We start from the raw sequence: 25,382 nt of genomic DNA, 5'->3' as shown, positions 1-25,382 counted from the left end.
TTTAAAGTAAGTACCCTATATTACATTAGCATCATATTACAAAAGAGTGTATAAAAGTACATCACCGTTCTTCCATTTTTTTTTTCAATTTTTACTATTCTGCATTCAGTGGTCTGATTCCCCCCCCCCCCCCCGCACACACACACACAACTGGTCAGGTGTCAAACAAGAGTGAGAAAAGACCTTCGACTAATGTGGGAGAGGCTGTCCAAAACAATTGATGCCTGTTTCTCTTTCAAGTAGCATCTAATGAGAGATTAGTGTACACAGTAGCATAACTGGGGTTGACAGGAGTGGCTCTCGCCAGGGGCGCGGCATTTCAGCTGATTATTTAAAAAAATTTAAGATTTTTTTTTTTTTATCATAGAATTTGAAAAATGCTTTAAAAAATGGGGGGAAAAACACGCAAAAAAAGAGACACACACATAACATCTACTGAGAAGGAACATTGGGCATCATTGAAAACAATTCTAAAAAAGAAAATAAGAGCTGGCGGTGTATTTCATGTAAGAAACGAAATTATAGTGCTGCCTCTTATTTGTCAAATCAACTAATCAAAATGTTCCAAAAAAAAATTTTTTTAGAGGTCATAATGACTTTTGGTGATTTCCCATGTGGGTGACCCTGTGGGGGGGGGGGGGCAATTTCTTTAGTTCGCCAGGGGCGCCAGACCCCATAGTTAAAATTTCTGGGATGTAAGAAATATAATCCCAAGTTATAGTGTTTTCATGTCTGATAATAGCCTACAAATTTATTTATTTTTACTTTAATACATCTATCAATTTTCCAAGCATAAAAAGTTTTTCAAATTCAATCATTTTCTGATATTAATATTAATGCAGTTAAATTCGGTTACAACAAACTTCAAGGAACTGCAAATTTAGTGTGTTGGAACTGGAATTTCGTTGTAATAGATTTAAAGCAGTGTAATAACAGTTGAAATAAGACTGAACATTAATTTCCCTGAAACATTTATTTAATTCCTATAATGCGATTTCACTATGCATTGAAGCAAGAACTGTTACATAGATTAAAGCAACACATAGTCCTTATTTTTACTCTTGATTCCATGTTTAACGAAGTTTTGACGATTGTCTAATATAGATTTATGCCTGTACAACTTCCATGATATGATAATGATATTTTTTTTAAAATTAATATAGAAAAGCAATTTCCAATGGTAAATCAATCAAAATTCAAAATTAAGTTCATTAAAGGTTCGTCTTTTATGTGTATTTGTTTCCTAATAAAACTCAAATTTCTGAATTTATTACCATGCCAATCATTCTTTTCTCTGTTACAGTTTTAGCAGCCAAGGAGAAGCCACCCATAAATGTTGTAGGGGATGTCGGAGGAAGAATAGCCATCATGGTTGTAAGTTGAACTTTTTTTAAATAGATTTTTTGTGTTTTCATTTTAAGCATCAAGTAACAAACATCATTAGTTTTATAAATTTTCACCTGCAGTCATATGAGTGGCAAAATTAAAAATTTGTCGATAACCATTAACACATGGTAGGTGAACCTCCCCTCTTTCTTGGGGCAAGAGATGGTACTAGTAGCCCTCTAGTTGCTGCTGTACAGCATGATTTGGAAAAAAAGTTCAATGAAAGCCAGAGTAGGATTTTATCTTTAAATGCTTTTACTCAAAACTTGAACATGTTCACTTGCATCCCTTTGCTTCTCACTGCCACATATGTTTTCTGGATAGAATAAATGTTCAAAATCAAATTTTAACTGTAAAAGTTTTTTTTTTTTTTGGTATTTTCAAGAGCGCCATATGTTGTGTGTATATCATCTCACATGAGTAACTTTTATTTGAAATCGACATAGACCTGTGGTTATTTGCCACATACATTTTTTTTCAATGTAGATTGCTTTAAAAAAAAGCATGTTTAAATCACCGAAACTCTGTGTAAACATTTTATAGCTGAGTAAAAATTGAATTTTTTTTCAAATTTTGTAACTTTTTCACATTAAATTTATTAACTCTTAGTTGAATTTATCAATTCATGAATAATTCAACCAATGTAATAATTACTTTTTATTTTATTATATTTTTCATAGGCGGGCTAGTGCCTTTTACTCCCTCTATGTTCGCATACATGCTTTGATTGAAATTGTGTCTATTTTTCTGTGTTTTGACAAAAAAAAAAAAAAAAAAAACTGCTTTTTGAATTATCTGCAGTTTTATTCCAGTTGCTTATTGAAAAAAAAAAAAAGAGAAAATCAAATGTTTCCCCCAAAATGACTGCTGAAGAAATATAGGATAAGAAATTTAAATGATAAAAGAAAAACATATACCTTTTTGGAAAAACTTAAATAACAAACAAGCAATCTTATAGCAAAAGATTTTTCATACATTGTCCCCTCAGAGCAACAGTAGGATATCTTATTGTTATTCCTGGGATTAGATGTCTTACTGTTGCTCTGAGGCGACGATATGTGCGTTTTGTAAATAACTCTTTTTCAACACTCAACATTATGATGCTATCAGTAATTGCAATTAAAATTGTACATTATTTTCCCAAATTCATTAGTTATGTATATTTTGATTGCTGATAGATCTACTCTAATAGATTATTAATATGTATTAAAATCATTTATTTGATGAGCATACTTGAGGGGCTAGCTAGAATTCAGATTCTTAATTTCAGCTTTTGTAGGAGATTAAGTCCCTCCAAAATTTATGAACTCATACTTGGACAATTGTTAAGTTGGGTATTCTTGTAAATTTCATTTTCTAGATTAGCAGAAGTTTCAAAATTGTTGCTCAATTGCTCCAATGATTTAAAACAACATTATCGTATCTTCCATGTACAAGCATAGAATTGCATATTTTCTTTTCCTTGGGCCTCAATTTTTCTGCTTGTTTTATGAGAATCAAATTTGTTTCATTACAATTTTTCATTACATTTTTTTTTTTTTTTGTCGTTGAAATATTAAGCTAGAAAGTGTAAATCTAGCAAGTTGAATCACTTAAACAGTCATTAATAATAATGATTTTTTAAAAAGCTTAAGAATTCAGCTTTTAACAAGTAATGTTGTGATTAATGAACAATTTTTTGCGAGATATATAAAAAATAAATTAATTAAATAACCTGTGCAAAAAAAGTCACTTAACTTTTAATACTTGTGGTTCTTTTGTTCATATAACTGTATGCTTCAGAGAAGCATATTGCCAACATTTTTCTCTACTAAACAGATGTGATTTGAAAGTCAAAAAAAAAAAAAAAAAAATGTTTTTCCTTGACTGATCACATTATAGGATGCTTCAAACTAAAAGTAAACCATTCTTTTTCACTTTGTGTCTCACCTCTAGGACGATATGATTGATGATGTGGAGTCTTTTGTGATGGCTGCAGAAGTGTTGAAAGAACGAGGAGCTTACAAAATCTACGTCCTGGCCACTCATGGATTGTTGTCCTCGGATGCTCCCAGATTGCTGGAAGATTCTGCCATCGATGAGGTATTTTTCATCTTACATTAACGAGTATGGTCTTAATGAAAACAGGAGAATATTTTTTACTTGTCATAGTCTGCTTTAAAACAAATAGTAAGGAATACTTGGAGTTTAGGGAAAGTTTTAAACATAGCCATAACTAAGATACTATTTTTGCAAGATTAATACTTTCACGATAAGAAAAAAAGAAGGGAAAATGAGAGAGCAAAAAGTTTTGAGAATGAATCATTTATTTCAAAGTTATGTTTAGTACTTTTTGTTGCTGTTGCCTTTTTTTCAAAAAAACTTAACTATTCCAACCTAACTTGTCAGCAGTGTGAAGGCTATAAAGATCCTAATCACACCATTACATACCCTGCCAGGTTAGGGTTGCCTCATCTATAGATGCAGATTAAAATTTTAGTATTTTGAAAAGAAAGCTCGCCCCCCCCCCCCCCCTATTTTTGCTAAATAAATTTTTTATCTAGCTTAAACCCTGCCGCATTCATACTTTTGGCCAGGGCTGAAAAACTTTCAGCATTTTTGTATGTCCTGACAGATATGTTAGCACAGAAAATATATGGTTGGTTATTTTAAATGTCTAAGTATACAAAAAAGCTCAACTAATGACATGTTGAAAATTTAAGGACACATGAGGCCAGGGCCGGATTTAGGGGAGGGCAGGCGGGGCTACTGCGCCGGGGCCTCCACAACAAAGGGGACCCCACAATAAAATTTTAACAAAATATCCTAACTTTCAAGGATTGAAAATATCGGATATATACATATATATCAAAATATTCGGATGTATTTCAAAGTATCAGATATTTTCGAAAATATGATGATCTTTTCGAACCCTGATTAGGGGCCTCCACACTTCCAAATCTGGCCCTGCAAGAGGCAGTGAGAAGTAGCGATGTGCCGGATCGTTAAAAAAGTAGATCCGAGGATACGAATACGGATCCGGATCATTAGTGTCAAGATCTGCGGATACGGATACAGATCTCAAAATGTTTTTGCCCAATTCAACTATCCAAGTGTAAAATTTATTACGGAAGGTATTCCCGTCTCTATAATAACACTGTTTCTTCAAAAAATCATCTACGGCGAAAATATAATAAAGACTATGATTTACTCTTTGAAGAAATCTCCGTTAAAATTGATGGAGAGTTGGAAGGAATGGGTCAGCGCAGCATTAATGCTTAAATAGAATGTGAAAAATTATTTCTAGCTTGCTCGGTAGATGTAGGATACAGGAGCAAGAATGTAAAGCTGCTACTGGATAGGCTAGAAATAATTTTTCGCATTTTATTTCAGCGTAAATGCAGCGCTGACCCATTCCACCCAAATTACTCCGACCGACGAAATAACTAAGCCGGGAACACCTTTACAAACAGTAAATACAGACTTTTGTCTCACTTTTTTTGAAAGATGCTGGGAAAAAAACCAAAATGAAGAAAAACAGAAACCCCATATCAATAAAAAAAAACTAATATTAAATTTAAAAAAAAAACATGTCTCAGAGGGCCATTGGCTTCTGAAATGATACCTTATAATTTAAATAGGGAATAAAACCTAATTTAAACGGAATTTAAGTCTTTTATTCAAATATTTAAAAAAATTTAGAATAGAAAAGATCGGTTTAAGATCCGTCAAAAAAGTAATGGATACAGATCTTAATTTTTCCTCGGATATCTACGGATACGGATATCCGGAACATCACTAGTGAGAAGCAAAGGGATGCAAGTACCAAAATTAAAAATTTGGAGATAACCAGTACGAATGGTAGGTGAACCTCTCCTCTGTCTTGGGGCAAGAGATAGTATTAGTAGCCCTGGTAGGTGCTACTGTACAGCATGATTTAGAAAAAAAAATCAATGGAATCCAACCTGGGATGTTATCTTTAAACACGTTTTACTCAAAACTTGAAAATGTCCACTTACATCCCTTTGCTTCTCACTGCCTCATATGTATCTTTTGAGAATTTTTTAAACATATTTCTGAACATTCAGAGTTTTCAGCAGGAGTGCACTGTGATAATATATTGCCTGGTGTGAAATTGACAATCAGTGTTTCTTTACAGGTGGTCGTTACCAACACTGTTCCCCATGAAGTGCAGAAGATGCAGTGCCATAAAATCAAGACTGTGGACATCAGTGTCCTGCTGTCCGAGGCCATTCGTCGCATTCACAACAAAGAATCTATGTCATATCTATTCCGCAATGTAACGCTCGAAGATTAAATCTAGGAGAGCCTTTTTTCCCCCTTTGCTTCAATTTTTTTTTCGCAAGTTGCTTTAGTTGATATCATTCTCTATCTTGGACATAACAACCAATAGAAAAGCATTGAAAAATAGTTCATTTCTTGATAGATTAAACATTTGCTTTTTGGTGATGAATTTATTTAATTGGAAATTCAGGTTTTAAAATCCTTATAAACAGTTTTGTAAAGACTTAGTAATGAATATATTTTTAATATTTGTAAACACAGATTGATTTGTCAAAGCAATCAAGTTTCGTTTTTTTTTCTAAAAGAGTGTATTCATAATTGGGATCATAACTATTTTATAGAGAGATAAATTTTAATGATGAATTTTTGTTAAAAATGAGAATTTTTATGCGTCTCAGAATCAGGTATCTTAGTGAATTTGTTTCTAGTATTTTAAGATGTGGTCATTGCACACATTTTAAAATTCTTAACATTTGGTAATTAACTGATCCTATTACTGAACCCTATGAATGAATTTGCTAAATTTCAGAATTTTGCTTCAATAAATTTCTAAAATATTTTTGGAAAAAAAATAAGGAAAACAGAAATGTATGACAGCTGCAGATATTGCTTTTTATTTAAAATAATTTTTGATTGTTTTAAATTAGTGTAGCATGTTTAAGTTTACATTACATTTTAAAATTTAATTCCTCCTCAAAAACAAAAACATAGCAAAACATAAATGTATGTATTGCTAATTTTTCTAGTTTTGAACAGAAAGACAGGGGAAATGGCTTTAAGAGAACTGTTGGCTTTAATACTTTGTTCAGTAAATCAATAAAAAAATTTCTTTTTGTTGTTAAAAACTCTAGTTTCCACAAAATTATAAATTGAATTGTTTAAATATATATGTGTATACAGTTGCCTCCAGTTATAGCAGTCCTGGGACTCCCAGGGGGGATCTGGGGTCCCAGATCTGGGATCAAAAATTTAGTCGGTCTAACATTGGTATATAATGAAGAACACGAGATATAAATTACTGTATAACATTAGTCAATACAGCCTATGCATTAAAACCTAGACAATTTTTATTTTAAATCTGTAAAAGAGAGGAAGGAGAAAAGGATAAGATAAAGCATGTTCTTTGCTTATATATTTTTTTTAAATAAAAATAAGGTTATTTTTTGTTTTCTTTGAGTAAATGACAAATAACATTATTATTTTTATTAACAAAAATCTGTAAGATCAATATTAAATTCTACAAAATGCAATAAATCTTTTACAGGCCTTTAGATTTTTTTTTTTGTACAAGTTCCTCATCGCATTTTTTATTATCATTTTTCCCATCTTCATTGCATGATTTAAACATTGAAACAAGTCTTACTAACCAAAAGCCAAAGTAAGACTTGATAAGTGTAAATTATTACTTTATTTATACATGATTTCTGTATGATCAAGTCTGTAAATTATTAGGTTACACATGATTTCAAAGTACATAATAAGCGAGAATAGATTATATCCAAATTATTTAGTAACTGGTGTTGGCTGTATATACATACGTAATTATTAGCAAATACATTTAGAAACAGTCATTTTCTGGTGAATAAACTTTGAAATGTTTTCAAAATTACTCCTTAATTATCCACTTATTTCCTTAACATGTTTCTTAGATGAAATGTTCTGAGGAATGCTGATTAGCTGTGCTGTGAATGACTTGGTTTTTATCAAGTAAAATTATCAATTGATAAATGTACTACTTATATTTGTCAAGCTTCCCAATATTTGTTTCCATATATTGCTTATTTGTGAGGAATATCCTTCAGACACATTATGTTTCTCTGATAATTAGATGTTAATATATTTGTTTTTTATTTACTTCTGCAGTTATATTTCTTAAGAAAAAAAAATAAAGCATTTATTATAAGATTGTGTTCATTTTTTAAGAAGTTTTTATAGCTCGCAGGGGGGCCCAAACAATTTTTATTACAAATTTTGAAAAATAATAGATCATTTCATTCCAGAGATATCAACTCATAAAAAAAAATCTTACAAATCTTATGAAAAATATTCATAAAAATAAAGTTATCAATTAACTTGTTATTAACTTCTTTAAGTAGAAATATGCTTTTTGTATTGATCCTACTTAAGATAAGATAAATTTTAAATAGCAAAGATCATTACACTGAACTTATTTGATCTTGTACCATTGCATTTCTTCACCTTGGCAGGTATGAGAATTTGTTTTATAATTTTTTAAATAAAATATTCAAATACACATTCTCGTGTTTCAGAGACTTACATTACAAAAAATTTAATGATGTGGTAATTTTTGCACTTTCTGAAGCAAGTGTAATAAACAGTATATCGTGCATTTGTACATAAGAAAATTTTTTTATTAAAAATTAAATACAAGTTCCAGAATATACAACAATGAAAAACAACTTTATGACTGCATCTGAATGCACTAAAAACAATCAACTATTTAGTGCTGTATTTACAACATGAATGTTTTCTAATATGACAGAAAAATCAAAATAATACAGGATGCATGTAAATGCATATAAAAATATTTTCATCAAAAATTTGGAAATGCCACAGATGTGCTAAATTGTTCAAGGGATCTCTTGGCGCTTTTTGATTACTAGTTTTAGTTTAGTTTATAAAAATTAACACATCCTGTTTTATTGCCTACTGCCACAAGCTGATATCCTTCAATGTCTTGGCCCACCGTGACAGCTGTGATCTTGTGATTTTCGTCGAGGACTGCACAGCAATACTCGTCCATTACAGACCAGAAGAAAGCTTGGCTTTTGTAGGACACAAGGAGGTAGGGTTCACAATATTTTGCCTTGACAGTCCTAGGAGAGAAAAAAATGTCACAACAAACTATATTCTTTCTTGCTTTCATTTATTTATTTATTTGAAACTATGCTTCTGCCAAAAAAAAAAAAAAAAACTTGAATACGGGCGAAATAGCAGGAATCTGTCGACACGTCGTTCAGGGTTACAAGGAACCCCTTTTTCAATGCTTTAGAATGAGGTGGTGGTTGAAAAGACACCCTGATGCTTTTGTCAGATTGAGCACTAAGTGTCCGTAGATTACTGAGGGACGTGCAGCTTTAGTTGGATCTGAATCACTAGGACATAATTGGAAAAAGTACTTAACAGGGTTTTCCACCACGGTCGCATTTTTTGCAAAATGAGAAAATATTAACTAAAATATGAAAATGAAGCAGGTCATTTTCTCTTCTTTGCTCAAGAAAAAAACAAAATAAGTAAACGATGCACGGCCTGAAAGAGGAAATTAGCATGGCAATGCTTAATCTTATAATGTTAAATTACTGTCAAGTTCAGCAACACTTAGTCTTAATGAGCATTAGGTTTCCCCAGTACTGCATGTTCGGAGTGGACTTTTAAAAGTAAAACTTGTGCTTTGTCAATAATTAGTACAATTCTAATTTTTTTTTATTTCAAATTAAAAATATATATATATATATATATATATAGCTACTACATATTTATTTCTTTAAAGATGTCATGGCTGAACTTTGAATTTAGTTTTAAACTGTAGAATAGATGAAACAAATCGAGGCATTTAGAAAGATATTTGAATCTATGACATTTTAGCATTTTGCTAACGCAATTACGTATTTCAATTTTAGCTTTTATACTAAAGATCTTTTTAAACTCAGCTTAAACCCTGGTACTTAACTGATTACAGTAAAATCCATGTTTTAGTTAGTTGCCAAATCCTGGTCCATGTTGCAAAAGCTTTCTGATTTTATCACAAATGCCACCAAGTGGCATTATTTGGAGACAAACTGTAGTTAAATTATTACTTAGATCACATCCAGAAATTTTGGTTTCAAGCATTTTTAATTTGATTGTGAAGACTGGTCTCCTCCTCCCTTGCACATACTTGTATTTGACATGCAAAGTAGTACTTTACAGTACATTAAAACCTGTCTAAGTTGACCACTAAAGTGCTGCAGGCAAGTGGTCAACTTACACAGGTTTCACTTTATTTTGCATTTAAAAAATATTTTGAAAATCAACATTATTAATGAAGGAAATACATTGCTTACTTGTTAGACTCTTGGTCGTTGAGCTTTGCAGGCCTCACGTTAAAAGGTATGACTGTCTGACAGAATCCAGTAGCAAGATTAGCTGCCAATAGCTGACTAAGAATCAAATTATTTTCATCTTTGGTTGTGGTAATAAAAAATACAAGACCCTGTAGAAAAAGAGAAAGTATTATTTAGTAATTTTATCTTGAAAGTTTTCTGCAACAGGGTTGCATCTAAAGCAGTTCAAACACCCTCTGAAATTAAACACCCGTTTTCTCATCCGTTTTTGAAGTTGAAAGCATATCACCCATGGATTTTCTGTCATGAAGTTGGAAATCATCTTTTAACACTTTGAAAATTTATGACATGGATCAGTGATTCTCAATCTGTGGTCTGTGAACAATTCGTATGTGGTCCACAAACAGCTAGCGAAAATTAATCTGTATCATTTTTGTAGTTAACATTAAGTTTGTCAAAGAAAACTTTTGGATTAATTTTATTCACCAAAGATACAGTGATCTCTTGCTTATACGTGACCTCTGTTATACGTGTTTTTCTCACGGGCTCGGCCAGCGATATAGTAAAACAATGTTAATTCTTGTTCAGTCATATGCGAAACCTAAAATGCACCTTCCACTTATGCATAATAAAATGTTTTCAAGTTTTATTTAAATCGCCTATCCACACTTTGCTTATCAGAAGATTTGTATCCTTCTTTATCTGTCTCTTGGAATGCTGTCACACACCTTTATTCCAATGTTCAAAATGTTTCCAAGAACACGTTTTTTTTTTTTCCGCACAAGTGTGCAATTGGGGGGTGCAATTAGTCTTGTGATTGACATCGAGAGGGGAGAATGGGTTACATGCGAAAAGGTTGACGTCCCTAAAAGTCGTGGTCAAGCGGAAAGCATTGACATAGCCTATCGAGGATCTTTTGTATCCTCATAGACTATGACACTGATCACGCGACAGTTTTTAGGTTTCAGGGAATTTACTTACATACAGCACAGTGTATAAAAAATGATAAAACGTACAACTTCAAATTTTACATTTTTATTAAATTACAATGCATAAATGGAAATTATGTGCGTATTTATTCATTAGTATCAGTAGTGTACTATTAGTATTAATAACTGTTGATAGCTTACTGCATTTAAGCTTGTTTTTGGGGTTTTCCACTTATGCGCAAATCTCACTCGTGTGCGAAAACTTCATTGTCCCCTTTGGTCGCGTATGAGTGAGAGGTCACTGTAATTGTTGTAAAAACATTATTTCTATAGTATGTGGTTCACTTCGCTTAGGATTCAGAAGGGTGCGTAGTGGTGGGTGCTCAGTAGTGAAAAGGTTTAAGAACTACTGTTGTAGATAACCCATAGATTTTAGGTAAAAAGCAATGAAGAAACATTCCGTGGGGGGGGGGGGTGAAAATGCCAAAAAAAAGTACTGAACCATTCAAATTTTAAGACCCGAAAATGGTATTAAAAGGCTCTCGTTACCCAAAAATCTCATCTAATTGTCCTAATTTCGGTCGCATCCAAAAACTCGTTAAAAATACCCCTGAAGTAGATTTACTTCCTCTGGTTTTAAACAAATTTGAAATGTAATTCTAATGCTGTTCAATTAGCTTTTACATAACTCAATTGCAGGGAAAGTTTTAACATTCAAACCAGACATTCGCTTGGCATCAAAGAGATTTTTTATAGGAAGAGAGGGAGATCAAAAAACATTTTCTTTATTTTACTGTCATTTTATTCAAACTGAATAATCACTTAGAGGAACAGAAATAACAAATCTTGAGAAAAAGTTTTGAAGAAGTTTAAAACCAGGCGAGACGTCATTAAGTGCAATTTCAAGAGTATTGTATAAAATGATCATTATAGTGAGACTTATCCTTGTATTGGATACTGCTGCAGGCAAGGTTTTACTATATATATATATATATATATATATATATATATATATATATATATATACTTTAAAAAAATCTGCTTCTTTTTCTGACAAAATATGCATAATTTTTTAACTGTCAACACAAATTACATTTAGTGCACATTTAGTACATCTTAATGGTGGGAAATGATGAAGTTCATACCTTTTCTACAGTAGCCCATATGCAATCTATTATGGGCAAATAATCCTGAGGTTGTAGAGTAACTGCAGTCACCAAACGTGCTTCTAGTAAATGCCTGGAAAAAATGAAAGTAATCGATTTCTTTTTCTTAAAACAAGTAAAAATGCATTTTAAAGGGGGTGGGGAGGCTGATTTCGAGACAAAAAATATTAGCTAAAAATAAATCAAGTACTTTCTAGAAAACATGTTTAAGTTTACATGAAATACACCAACAGCTCAGTCATTTCCAGCCGAGGACTGCAGTTTTGTGCTTATAAGCACTCAACAGCCCGGCAAAGGAAAGTGACTGAGCTGGAGATGGGAACTGCAGTCCTCGGCTGGAAATGACTGAGTTGGCGGTGTATTTCATGTATTTCTGCTTTAGCCCTGGCTAATGGGCAGTAATTTACTGAATATACCATGTTTAAGTTTATCTGATTTTTTTTTTCTCAAATTTTAAAATTTACAGTTAGGAAGGAAAAAAAAAGTTGGTGATGGGAAAACTTCAAAACTATGCTAAGATTCTCGAGGTACTGCTGTCCCGGTAGCAGAAACTGCGAGACGTGCGTCGCAGATTTTTCAGCGACCTGCAGAAAATTTTACAAAAGAACAAAAAGAAAGAAAGAAAAATAAATAAATAAAAGACAAAATATAAATACAACTTTACAAAGATCGTTTAGAGATCGTTTTTTGGCCGGAAAGGCGATGGATGCTTTCAACATTTCAGATAGAAACATAGTCGCCATATTTGGTCATTCACAAGATCAAAGTAGATAAGATGCTTAAGTGCCTAAGTTTTCAAAAACAAATCAGAATTGGATGTTTTATTCAACTGCAAACTGATGAAAATAACTTAAAATGTGCAGCAAATCGTTTTCTTTTATATTTTTAAAGTAATTTTCCTGAGGAATGAAATGTTTTATAATTAAAATTTCACTTTATATTCATTGCTTTGGACGCAAAAGTGCTAAAAGCTTTTCAACTAAAATGTAGTCTCAAGAGGATTTTTACTTTTAAATTATTTTTTTGCAACAAATTCAAAAATTTATATCTTAATTTTCGGCATAGTCGCCATGTTTGGTCATTTCCAAGATGTTGGTACGCAAGACACTTTAAGTGCCTACGTTTTCATAAACGGAATTGGATGTTTATTGCAATGCAAACTGTTGAAAATTATGCAAAATGTGCCATTATTTCGGATAATTCTTAATTATTGTCTTATAAAGTGCAAAATTTTATCTTAGAATAATATCTTACCTTCATTGCTTTAGAGGCTAACGTTGCCAAAAACTGACTATTTCATCTAAATCGTAGTTTTTTAAGGATTTTGAATTTATTTCTACTTTAATGTAACAAATTCAAAAATCTAATTAGGATCACGCCTTTTTCGCGCAGACGCCATGTTTGGTCATTCGCAAGATGGAAATAGACGAGACTATTACTACCCTAAGTTTCCAAAAACAGAATTTGATGTTTACCTCAATACAAACTATTGAAAATTACATAAAATGTACAATAAATCATGTTTCTTTTTAAATGATTTTAATAAAAAATGTGAATTATTACCTGCGCAGTTGGAAGCTTTGCTACAAACTAAAACTTTTATCTAAAATGCAGTTTCCTGCAATTTCTAATTTATTAACTTATTTATTTATTCATTTAAAAAAAATTGAAAAACCTATTTTAACTTAAATTTTCCACACTTAAATAAATATGTATTGAATAACTGCTTTTCATAGTGCGCAGAGTTCTATTTATTTTTATGAAATCAGTGAAAAAACTGCCCTCCCCCTTTTTTTATACTTTAAAACTCGGCGAGAGTGGTGGCCACTAAGTTTTTCAGGTTTAACGGCACTGACCAGTTGTAAAATTTCTGAGTCTTGACCTTTACTTATGTATTTTATGAAAACTCAAAATAAAACTGATAGTAATGCTGCAGATTATTTTTAACTGTCCAAAATAGTGTCGCAGTCTGGATAAAAAGTTTCTGCTACTGGGACTGCTGTTATCTATTGAGGTTGAATTTGGACTTCCCTAATAGGGGCTTCTCACAAAAGAGCTGCTTCCTTCTGCCTTAAATTTTTACTTGCTACGTAAAAGAAGATTGGGTACCTCTTTAATTACATATTCATGATGTAAGATCAAGTTTGTGTTTATTTATTACTAGTGGTACCTGCACGGGTTTTGCCCGTAGTAGAAAATTAAAAAGGTCTTTTAATTCGCCTATATATTTACAAAAAATTTATCGTGAATTTCTCGCCAATTGGCATGCCTATGTTACGGTTCCACGTTATGATAACTTGGTAACTTTCTCGTCCATCTTATGATAATTTTGCTCGGGAAAATGTTCTTAAAATTGGGATAGAAAAAGAACAGAATCGAATTTTCGAAAAATCGCTTCAAGGTGTGCACCCCCATGCTACAAACTAACTTTGTGCCAAATTTCATGAAAATCGGCCGAACAGTCTAGGCGCTATGCAGGTTAGGGTGTCCCAAGATATAATGGCGAAAAAAAAATTTGTGGAATCGAATACGCATACCCTCCAAATTTTTTCCATTTCACCTCAGAAACATGAGAAAAAAGTTCCATTGCAATTAAATAACGGGAACCCGTGCCGACTTGAGGTCAAAGTTGGACCTAAAATCCTGTACGGCGACTACAGTGGAAAAATTGCTAACTGCATAATTCATTACTACACGTGACATCAATTTATTTAAAGCAGATATTTACAACAATATTAGACTAAAAGAAACATTACTGTACATATTTTTAATTCAATGTTTGCTTTTTGCAGTCAGAATAGAACGTCCTCTGGTCTTGAACACAACGTAACAGATTGTTTTTGTTCCTCATCAGCTGTTAGCAAACGATGAAAGTTCTGCATCATTTTTACCGCTCTTTCAGCTGCATCGTTTACTGCACTAAGCTTTGAGACAGTCTTTTTCACATAAAGGAATGAAATATTATTGACCATACCATAAAAGCTGGATGAATTTTTGTAGAGCAGGTTTTGAGATAATTGGGTCCACATTTTCGTACACTTTTATCAAAAAGCACAAATTTTTTTGGGTGCTTTGACTGTCAAAATGCATTGAAGCCATGGTTTCACGTATACTGTCACTACAAAAAAGCAGACATCAAACAATGCTTCATTTTCTTTCGTATCTAATTTTAGTTGTGAACTAAATATAATAGTTTTAGGGAGTAAATCGCTCGAGCCATCCATCGAGCTTTGTGCATGACTCCCGGTGGTCTTATTTTAAATTCATTTTCTGGTATATCCACCTAAAAATATGATAGGCAGTTCTGTCAACTCTTGATAGTCATCCCTGAGCGTAATATTAGTAAGTTCAGCACGGTAAAAGTCAAGTAAATTTTCCAAGTTAGGGTACAGTTTGGAACAACTCCGCAGCTCCTCCATAGCACTGTATTTTAGAGGGATAGATGAATTCATATATGTGATGGCGGCAAGCAAAGGAAAGCATTTCTCTATCAAACTTTTGCTCAAGAATAGCTCAAGAACCACTTAAAGGACCTGTTCTGGAAGCTGTAATATCACAACTTAACTTTGTCTTCGAGATTCCAATCTAAAACTGCCTTTCAAACAGCCTTTGTTTGTTTTTTTCCTGTGGAATTATCCAGTTTAGACTCAGCAATGAGTTGTTCCGTCACATCCATATAAAATAACTATAGATAAGCGATCTTCTTTTGATTTTTGAGCACTCAAAGCAGGCAACAGTCCCATCTTCCTCTATTTTGATTAACCGAAGTGCATCAGCATGTGCAATATTGAATCAATTGTTTAAACTACTTGAAAATTCTTGTTGGCGCTGCCTGAATACTTCTTGCAGTTTCTCTGCATTTTTTTGTAAGTCTCTCTAGATTTGATACAGGTTTTTAAGTTTATTCACACAATTTAGCAATTTATTTTTTGGTGGGAACGCGTGCCTTTTCCCAAAAGATGATGCATTCCCGAATAGCGATATTTGCACTTTTACTGATGGTTAAATTTACTTCTCGAATGTTATAAAACAAAACCGACAGAACTTGTCTGTTAGAGGGAAGTTTCAAGCCCGTAGTTTGTTGTTTTACGACTCCTATTAAAAATATCCCTTTTTTCAAACTTTGCAATTCTACTGCCATGTTTCGTTCCCTATGGAAGGACTATACTGCGCTCGCTGACCGGAATGTATTCGTACTGACATGTTTGACGGTTTGCAAATTACTACGGATAAGCCCCTCTCCCCCCAACATATGAATACACGTGCTATTTACACGTTTAGGCCTTTAGGCGCAAGTCGGCACGGGTTACCGTGCTTCAAATTGCATGAAACTTTTTTTCCAACGGTTTTGATATAAAAGGAAAAAAATGAGAGGGTATGCGTTTTAAAAAAACGACTTTCATTTTTTTGGGACACCCTAATGCAGGTCACAGACATCCAGCCACCCTCCAGACAGAGAGACTTTCAGCTTTATTATTAGTAAAGATTTTAATTATTAGTGTGTTTTACGTCATCTGCCTTAATCAAATATTTTATCGTAAACAAAACAACTATACAACTAAGCAAGATTGTACTGTCAAAGTGTTAAATGAAAAATTAAACTATCCCAGCCCTAGACCCAATCCATTCAGAAAATTAATTCATACAGTAAGCACAAGGAACTGCTTTGGAGAGAAAAAGGATTCAATACAAACAGCATCAAAAATTTAGCCTTAGATGGCATCATACGCTCTAATTGAATTGAAAATTTACCAAACATAGAGGGTTCCTGAGCTGATGCCCATGAGTGCATTTGGCAATTTCTCAATCTTGCAGATACTGCAAAGATGGTTTGTCGTTGATCCGAGTTCGACAGAGATCAGGCGGGGGTTGTCGTTCATATCGGCAAAAGTGTGTGAATGAACCTTGAAAGTGTCATCACCTTGAGCCGTGGCAAACATCAATCCATTCAAGTCACACAACAACACAGTGTCAGCAGATTGCCTAAAAAGAGAAATTGTTTTTTTTATTGAGTTTGAATTTTATCATTAATTTTCACTTGAATAATTGCATACTTGGAAATAATTAACATTTGGGCTGGTTTGTACATTCTTCTCTTTCACAATTCAATTTACTTGCACTGTACAAAAGACCCTTCATAACTTCAAAAGCATGTATCATGAATACTATAGGAAGTTAGTGCTGAGCAATGCTTAATTTGTCAATTTAAAAAGTATATTTGCTACAAGTACAATTTTTCTGCAACTAATTTTGATAAACATCTTTAGAAAAATGCATGGATGAGACATTTGCACATTCTAGTACATGTATTTTCACAGGTTAAAATATTATGTAAATTTTAAATATAAATTGAATAAACAATTGCAAAAAAAAAAAAATTGAACTTTGTCATCTTGAATTCAAATTATGTTTTTCGCAATCACCAGTATGTGTCTATATGTAGGCGTGTGTGTTTGTGTGTGGGGGGTATGTGTGTTTGTGTGTAGGGGGTATGTGTGTGTGTAGACATGTGTGTTTGTGTCTGTGTGCAGGCATGAGTGTGAGGGTAGTTGTGTGTGTGTGTTTGTTTGTGTAAGTGTATGTATGTGTGTGTAGGTGTATACTATATGTATATGTGTGTAGGTGCGTGTATGTATGCGTGTAAGTGTGGGATATTGACGAAACCTGGAGACTGTTTTCCAGTACCTGAGGAGCTGGTCGACGGTGATGCTGCGGAGGGTGCTGGTGGGAAAATAAAATCATAAGAACGCCAAAAACAGTCAAGTGAGAACAATAAGCAGTCGTGATTGCTCAAAAAAATATTTCTTCCTGCTATGCATCATTTAAGAAGAAGAAGAAAAAAAAAGAGATTAGAATTAGAAAAGGGCATAACTAATTTATGATGCAGGAGTTGGGTGGTTTTTCACTTTTGTGACCCAATAACTAATAAGTAACATAAAAAGTTAAATTTAAAAAAGTAAATAAATAAAAGAATATGGACTTTGAAATATCAATATGGAAATTACAAAATCAGTCTTTGACAAACAATCAAAACTGTTAAACAGGGTAAAGCACAATGTTTGCATACAATACCAAAGAATTTTACATTATTCAAGTAATACTTAAAAACTTAAAACAGTCGGACATTTTAATTAGAATTGGAAGCAAAAAAAAAATTAAAAAGAAAAAAAATCAACATTAGTCATACATTTTAAGTAAAACTACAAGGATTTCCTTTATCATCAAGCAGTTTGGTTATGTGGAGGGTTTTCAGAATTATGTACATTTCAAATGTTACAAATTGCTTTTATAACTTTATGAAGTCACTAGTATTTCCAACTTCAAATAAGGTTACTACACCCAAAAATATCAAATCAGTGCTAAAGGCAGAAATGTATGTGATCTAAGTTTAATTTTCAGGTGACTACTCACTGTCTATGGTTCTCACTATCAAAAAGTTCAGACTTCTAAGTTTATTGTCTGTACATAATTATGAAGTCAAATAATTAACGTGAAGCTCATCAAATTAAAGATTAACACCTTTACGGTTGCTCCTCGCTTACCAACCATTTTTGGCATACTTGGGCTGTAATATTATAGAGTGCCATGAAAATGAAGTACCCAATTCATTTCTCTCCATAAAAAAAATGTTTGAAGAATCTACTGCTAGAAGTGCATAAGGTGCTGTTCATATTAGACATTTTTAAATGAATAAAAGCCCGAGAATGATTTACATACCCTTCATTCAACCAATGAGAATTCTCCAACACTTTTATTATTTTACTATTTCTCTCAAACAATACAAACTGCAGGCAATGATCATGCTGACTAGTTAGCAAAAGGACAAGCGATAAATAATCCTCATTTTTCAAGAGGCATAATTTTTTCAATTGAAGAGCCTAGAGAAAAATAAAAACATCACTTTAAAAAACATCACAGTTCAGTTCTGATAATCATAAATTTAGATCAGAACTGAAAACATGTTCAGTTCTGATAATCATAAATTTATTGATAAATGCTAATTAGGAATTCGTCTCTACTCATACATTAGTCACTACCACTATGAGTTCATATCAGTTGTCCTGGTTTAATTTCAACTACTGCTTTATATCCATTTTATTTCAACTATATACTTGCCAAAACATTAATAATATATAGATTATGCTGTTTGACCAAAAATGTCCTTGTGAACTGAAGACTTTTTTTTTTTGAAATACTTGTACGATTTGTACCACAACAAATATATTTTTATATGAGGTTTTGAACGCTCTTCATTTGTAATAATGAATATCGGTACTGAGTACTGAGAACAAGTATTTCATTAGACAACATTAAAAAGATATTTAATTTTTTTAAATGCATTCCAAGTTTTTTTAACTTAATATTTTACATAAATTAGAGCAAACAATTACTAAATATTACACAAATATCTAGAAATAACTTTTAAAATATTTTTAAAGTTACATTGTACAATTTCTGTTGGCAAGGTACACTTCAAAACATGTACTTTGATAACATCTATACAAAAGCTACTAGCAAGCTTAAAATTTGATTTCTCTAAAAAAAAAAAAAGAAAGGGGGAAAAAAAACAGAGTACTGCCGCATACTTTTTTGAAGAAAATCTTTCATTTAAAAAGGATGGTGTAAATTTAACTAATAACTTTGTAGGACACTACGTTTAAAGTAGAACTAAAAGGTATTCAGAATTTCTTCACTTCATCAAATTTCATCAAACTTAAGTGACTCTGGCTTCAGAGGCAGCGATTGTGACTAAAGAGGGGGAGGGGGACCGAAAAGACATAGGGTTTTTAGCAGCAGCAAAAAAATTAAAAGAGAAAAAAAAAAGTTCAAAATTTTGCTAAGGCTGGTTTTGAGAGCATATGAGTGGTTATTGATGCAAATCTACTAGTTTCAACTCACGGTTTTCTTAAGATTTTGATGAATTATATACACAATAACTTTTTTTGGAGAAACACTTAGACATGAATTAGACTTACATTATTTACCCTAACGTATTTTGAGATGTCACAAACACTTGGTAATAATTTCATTAAGCAGGGATGGCTTGTTTTAGTAAAAATATTATCTAATATGTAAAGAATGAATGCATAAACTAAAAGCAACTCGTTGTGCTAAAAATGTTCCGTAAACATGCATACAAAGTAAATACAATGGGTTCATACATCATCTACTTGATGAATAAATATTTTCATCCAATCTTCATGTGCTTGATGCCTCCATACTTCTATACATGTGGTAAATTGCACAAAAACATAAGTGTTATCATTGAATATCATTGACTGTACATCCCTCACTGACTCTTTAGTATTACCCTGAAATAAATTAAAAAACACAATACATTTTAACTTTATAAAATCATAAATATAGAATAGCTATCACAAGCATTGAATTCTAAGTTTAAAAATAAAATGTATATCTTTTTGTGGAAAATAACCATGGTAGAAACTAAAAACTGCCTTTATGACACTTAGCTTTTCATAACAAACCACATACACATATTTCAGACTTTCATAGCACAAAGGAACACCTTTATCCATACAAGAAGATAATTTTAAGGGGATCTAACTAGTAAGTCATTTATGTCATCCTCACTTAGCTGCAATACAGGTACGCAATCCATTTCTCATTTTTAGAAGATTATTTAAAAGGAGATGGTGTCCATTTATGGACTTATCACAAAATTCCGAACTCTAAACTAGACCACTCCCAATTTTCTAAAGTTCAAGAATGGAATGTAGCAATATCCAAAAGCAAAGCACAGGAATTCTATTTTGTAAGCACATTTTGATTAAATATATCTTTGGCGCCATGCTAAACTAACAAACGTGAAAAAATTGCAAATTGCGTTTTTCAAATTCGATGTTTTGCTGTAGTACTCCAAAAGGGCTACCTACTGGTTATAACTACTTCAAATGACAGTTTTACACTTAAAGTTAACTAAAAAATAAACGTATTGAAAATAACTTATCGCGTCAGGCGGAAAAAAATTATTATTTTGGCTCTCATGAAAAGTGCCAATTTTTCCATTCATTGGTTTAGCATAGTGCTGACAATATATTCATATTTTTAATTTTATTTAAAATAAATAAAATACTGGAAGGAAGTTTTTACATAGTTCAATAAATATTTTAGTTTACAGTGAATTGAACAAAAAAAAATTGAAATAACATTTGAATTACTGTTAAAATATTGCTTTCACTATATTTACTTTTTTGAATTCTAAAATTTAACATAAATATAGGCTAACAAGTAGCTCACAGCTCTTACGAAGCAAAAAAGCTAACACCTTAAATGAAGATAAGACGGGAAAGAATGAGCAGTTCAAATTGCTTGATACTTATACTAATTGAATTTACATAACTATATATCACCATACAACTAGGACACAATCAGTTGTTGCTATATTAAATTGAATTACAAAAGAAAATTATTAGCAAAATATTGGGGAAAAACATGACAATTGAAAGCTTATGCTATTGACTACCAATTAAAACATTTATGCAAGATCTGTTTTGTCCCAGTCATCAACAAATACGTTTCAAATAAAATAATTTAATTTGAAATAAATTTAACATTTATGAAGCAACACTAGAATACTTACACTTAAACAACATATGAAACCAAGATGTGATGCTTCATTTTCTTCAGGGTGAATGTCTTTTGAGCTTCCAGCTTTGGCTTCTTCTTCTTTGGATAGAAATGGAACAGATTTATAATTACCAAGTTCTTGAGTGTTTTCAGTATCAAACAAATTTGTCTCCATACACTCATTCTCAGGAGAGCAATTTTGATTTGCACTTTGCTCCCACACTTTTGATAAAGTTCTATCAGAATGTTGGTGGGACTTGGGAGCTTTAAAGGCTTCTTTTGGTTGTTCTGAATCCAAAAAATTTACTTCAGAATCAGAAAGTTTATTCATTTCATGGAGCTCAGCTTCATCATGTGATTCAGATACAACAATCTGAACGTTCAAATTTATCTCTTTTTCATATTCCATGTTTGGAAAAATAGTATTTTCCAGAACTTCTGAATCAGCAAATACATCAGTACATAAAACTTCAGTTTCTGGAATTTTTTGTACTGCTTTATTATGAGATTCAGAATCAACATTTCGCCTATTGAAACTACTGGGCTTTTTATGATTTTCCAGATTCAAAGGAACAGTGTTTTCTACCAGTTCTGAATCTGAAAAGTCATCAGAGCCAAAAAGCTCGGTATCTGGAACATTTGGTAACTCTTTTTTATTGGTTTCAAATTCAACTATTTGCACTTTCAAATTATTGGTTTTTTCACTAATTTTTGTGCTTGGTAGAACAGTGCTTCCAACAGCCTCTGAACCAACAAAATCATCAGCATATAAAACTTCAGTTTCTGAAATTTTCTGTATTCCTTTAACATGAGATTCAGATTCAACTATCTGTCTGGATAAACTATTAGCTTCATGATTTTCTGCATTTGGAAGAATGGTGTTTTCTACAAGCTCTGAATCTGAGAAGTCATCAGAACCAAAAACTTCAGTTTCTAGAATAGTTTGTACTACTTTATGATTAGCTTCAGATTCAATAATTTGCATCCTTACATTATTGGTTTGTTCACTAATTTCTGTGCTTAGAAGATGGGTATTTTCCAGAACTTCTGAATCAGCAGTACATAAAACTTCAGTTTCTGGAATTTTGTGTACTGCTTTATCACGACCTCTAGATTCAACAACAGGCCTGTTTAAACTGCTAGCTGCATCATAATTTTCTGTGTTTGGAAGAATGGCACTTTTTACAAGTTCTGAATCTGCCACGTCATCAGCACCAAAAATTTCAGTTTCTGGAATATTTGGTACTGCTTCATCATGAGCTCCACAGTCAATAATCTGCATATTCAAACTGTTAGTTTGTTCATTAGTTTCTGTGACTAGAAGATTGGTGCTTTCTACAACTTCTGAATCTGCAAAATCATCAGCACCAAAAAATTCAGTTTCTGGTATAAATAAAACCTCAGAGTCTGGTTTGAAATAAAAGTCATTGCTATTTTCAACAGGACATATGTTATTTTTTTCTATGATCGTAGCAGAATATAATTTACATACTTGATGCACCAAACTATTAACTGTGATAGACACTTGTAAATTTATATCTAAATGATCATAATTTTTGCAAGAAGAAGAATTAATGTTTCCAACGATTGAAGAAGCTTCTTTCTTATTTTTAAGACTTTCATGGCCTTTTTCAACATCCTGGTGAGCTGACATTTCCGCACCTTCTTTTTGTGTTAATGCAGGAAGAAATGTTACAGAATCATCCACACCTAAATCAATCACTTCGATTTCAGAAGTACTTTTGACTAGAACTGGAGAATCTTTTTCAACATCAAGGGGAAATATCGATGAACTTTTGGAGTCAGGAAGTTTCAAATGTCTATCATTTGACTGCACAGGTTTCATGTCCGGACTCTTCCACACCTCCTTCATGTCTTCAGCAATTTCAAATCTAACAGATTTTGAGCACTCAATGCCATCATTTTTCTGAACTTTAGCAGGGCTTTCATAATGAGCATCCAACACAGAAGACAGTTCTGTGCTCAAAACATGTTTCAAATTAGAAGAATTGTATGCTTTTTCTGGTGAGCATGATTCTGGTCTAATCTGAGTTTTGACTGAAATGCAATCTCTTAAATTTGATGCGCAATGATTAGAACCAATCACCATGTCCTGTTCCTTTTCTGCTACATCGGAAACACAACCCTCAGTGGGGGACGAAAACTTGGGAAGCTCAACGTTTGAATAGCTACACTGTAATGAGTCACTGAAGCTAAGTTCAGACAACGAATACTTTGAATATTGACACAAGTCTCCAGCTGCTTTTTCTTCATTCTGAGGATGAAACTGCTCCTTTGTAACTTCTTCCCCGCAGATCATTACCTGAGATGAAAGGACACAAGTCATGTCATTGTCAAAACATTCTTCAGTGAAGAAGGAAGAATTATGGTGGCATTCACTGCTGTCAATTTTGTCTGAAACGCCAGGCAATTCAAGTGATTTTTCAGATGTTTTCTCAACCTCTGCTTGGACATCCACAGGAATGATCTCAACATTTTTCAGAGATTCAATATTGTTCGAGCTCCATGATGCATCATTAATTTTTTGTTTCTTTCTTCCATCGGGTATGAGCATGTCGACATCCCTTTCCGCCTCTTGGGAAGAACGTTTCCGAGAGCAGTTTTCCTCCATTTGATGTTCATTAGACAGAACAACCAGATCAGAATTTTCAGCAATGTAACTTTTACTTGGTAAAAGTTCACTTGCTGGGTTCTTCTGCATGTCTTCACAAAAATTTGAACATTGAAACTGTTGAGAGCACTGTTTTTTCTCCCCATTGTGGACATCTGGTATTCTGAGGGATGAATTACTGGATTTAATTTTCAGTTGATCAAACTTTTCACTTGATGCACAATTATCAGATACGGAATGGCTGGATGCTATGTTACATGATGAATAAGTTTCAGGAGTGCAACTTTTAGATAATGTCAAGTTTTCTTTCTCTAAACTGTCCACTTGGCCACAAGTTGCTTCTGACTCAGGGTTCTCAGAAATCCGAGGAAGGTTGTGTCTAGATTTTCTCTTTTCTAAGATCAAGTTAACTTTTGGGGCACACTTTACAAGTTTCTAAAAATAAAAAATCATAATTAAAGCTGATGAAAATGGCACAAAATACACATACATAGATTGTCAAATGAACAATAGTTATAACCAATATTATTGAATCCATCATGTTCCTTCATGGGATTAAGTGCCCTAAGATGTTTCTTTTTAACTTTGTTATATGTTGTTATAATATACTTTGCTATTTTATGCAAAATATAGCACATAATTCTTTCTACTTCTATTGTATTTGCATGATTGGTTTCTTTGGATCGTTAGTACAAAGTATGAGACATCACTGTAGGAGGGGGGAAAACTTTGCCGAGAAAGATCAACAATTTGTGCACTCAGCAACACAAAGATGTCAGGTACTTAATGTTACCAGATGCCCAGACAGTCCTGATTTCATACTTTTAGCCAGATTGATATAAGAGATTGAAAAATACCTGAGTTTGAATATTACTTTCGAAAAATGTTAATGATATGAACACTACTTAAAATTTGTTTTAATTTTCAGTTTTTACTATTTTAGTCAAAGGGATCTCTATTATTTAATACAAATTCCATTTATGATTTATACTAACCCCCATCAACCATGTAATAACTGAACACTGAACCGTCATTACTTAAAGAGAGAAAACCCTTAATAAAGCACATGTTTAAAACTAATAAAAAAAAAAAACAATTTTCAAAGAGAAAAAAAAATGAATTGAGGCGATAAGTAAAATGAGACAATGTCCTATCCTATTTTATTAATGGATTCACAAGCTAATTGAAAAACACGAGGACGCATGTTAACCTGCTGGAGAATCACACCTCCTCTTCTGAGTATATACTATACCAAAACTAACTTGAACTTTTTCGGCAATCATTTTTACTATGATACAGCTGTAAGCACAAATAATGTCATCAATTTGAGTTT

The 25,382-nt window shown here is 32.5% G+C and overlaps 2 protein-coding genes across 2 annotated transcripts in view; one reads left to right on the top strand and one right to left on the bottom strand.

Annotated features, from left to right (window-relative positions):
- LOC129228121 (phosphoribosyl pyrophosphate synthase-associated protein 2-like) overlaps nucleotides 1-7,573 on the top strand; it is a 28,785-nt gene extending 21,212 nt beyond the window's left edge. The window contains exons 8-10 of the mRNA XM_054862766.1: nucleotides 1,304-1,374; nucleotides 3,322-3,468; nucleotides 5,525-7,573. Coding sequence (XP_054718741.1) covers nucleotides 1,304-1,374; nucleotides 3,322-3,468; nucleotides 5,525-5,683 — 377 coding nt within the window. The 3' untranslated portion in view covers nucleotides 5,684-7,573. The remainder of the gene's footprint in view (nucleotides 1-1,303; nucleotides 1,375-3,321; nucleotides 3,469-5,524) is intronic.
- A 497-nt stretch (nucleotides 7,574-8,070) lies between these two features.
- Nucleotides 8,071-21,668, bottom strand: LOC129228186 (uncharacterized). Its single transcript, XM_054862849.1, has 7 exons — nucleotides 21,431-21,668; nucleotides 19,992-20,141; nucleotides 18,547-18,707; nucleotides 16,582-16,812; nucleotides 11,809-11,902; nucleotides 9,735-9,883; nucleotides 8,071-8,507 (listed from the first exon to the last, which is right to left on the bottom strand). The coding sequence occupies exons 1-7, from the start codon at nucleotides 21,590-21,592 to the stop codon at nucleotides 8,297-8,299; spliced, it is 1,158 nt and encodes a 385-aa protein (XP_054718824.1). The 5' UTR covers nucleotides 21,593-21,668; the 3' UTR covers nucleotides 8,071-8,296.
- Between the last annotated feature and the right edge of the window lie 3,714 nt (nucleotides 21,669-25,382).

This window comes from Uloborus diversus, chromosome 8, assembly GCF_026930045.1.
Source record: "Uloborus diversus isolate 005 chromosome 8, Udiv.v.3.1, whole genome shotgun sequence".
Classification (NCBI taxonomy): Eukaryota; Metazoa; Arthropoda; class Arachnida; order Araneae; family Uloboridae; genus Uloborus; species Uloborus diversus.
This window is presented reverse-complemented; position numbering and strand designations above follow the sequence as displayed.

Excerpts from the sequence above, each read along its gene's own strand:
- LOC129228186 (XM_054862849.1), bottom strand. The coding sequence starts at position 21,592 with ATGGAGACAAATTTGTTTGATACTGAAAACACTCAAGAACTTGGTAAT. Across the intron at positions 9,884-11,808 it reads TATGGGCTACTGTAGAAAAG|GGTCTTGTATTTTTTATTAC; the intron begins GTATGAACTTCA and ends CTTTTTCTACAG. Across the intron at positions 8,508-9,734 it reads AACGACCAAGAGTCTAACAA|GACTGTCAAGGCAAAATATT; the intron begins GTAAGCAATGTA and ends TTTCTCTCCTAG.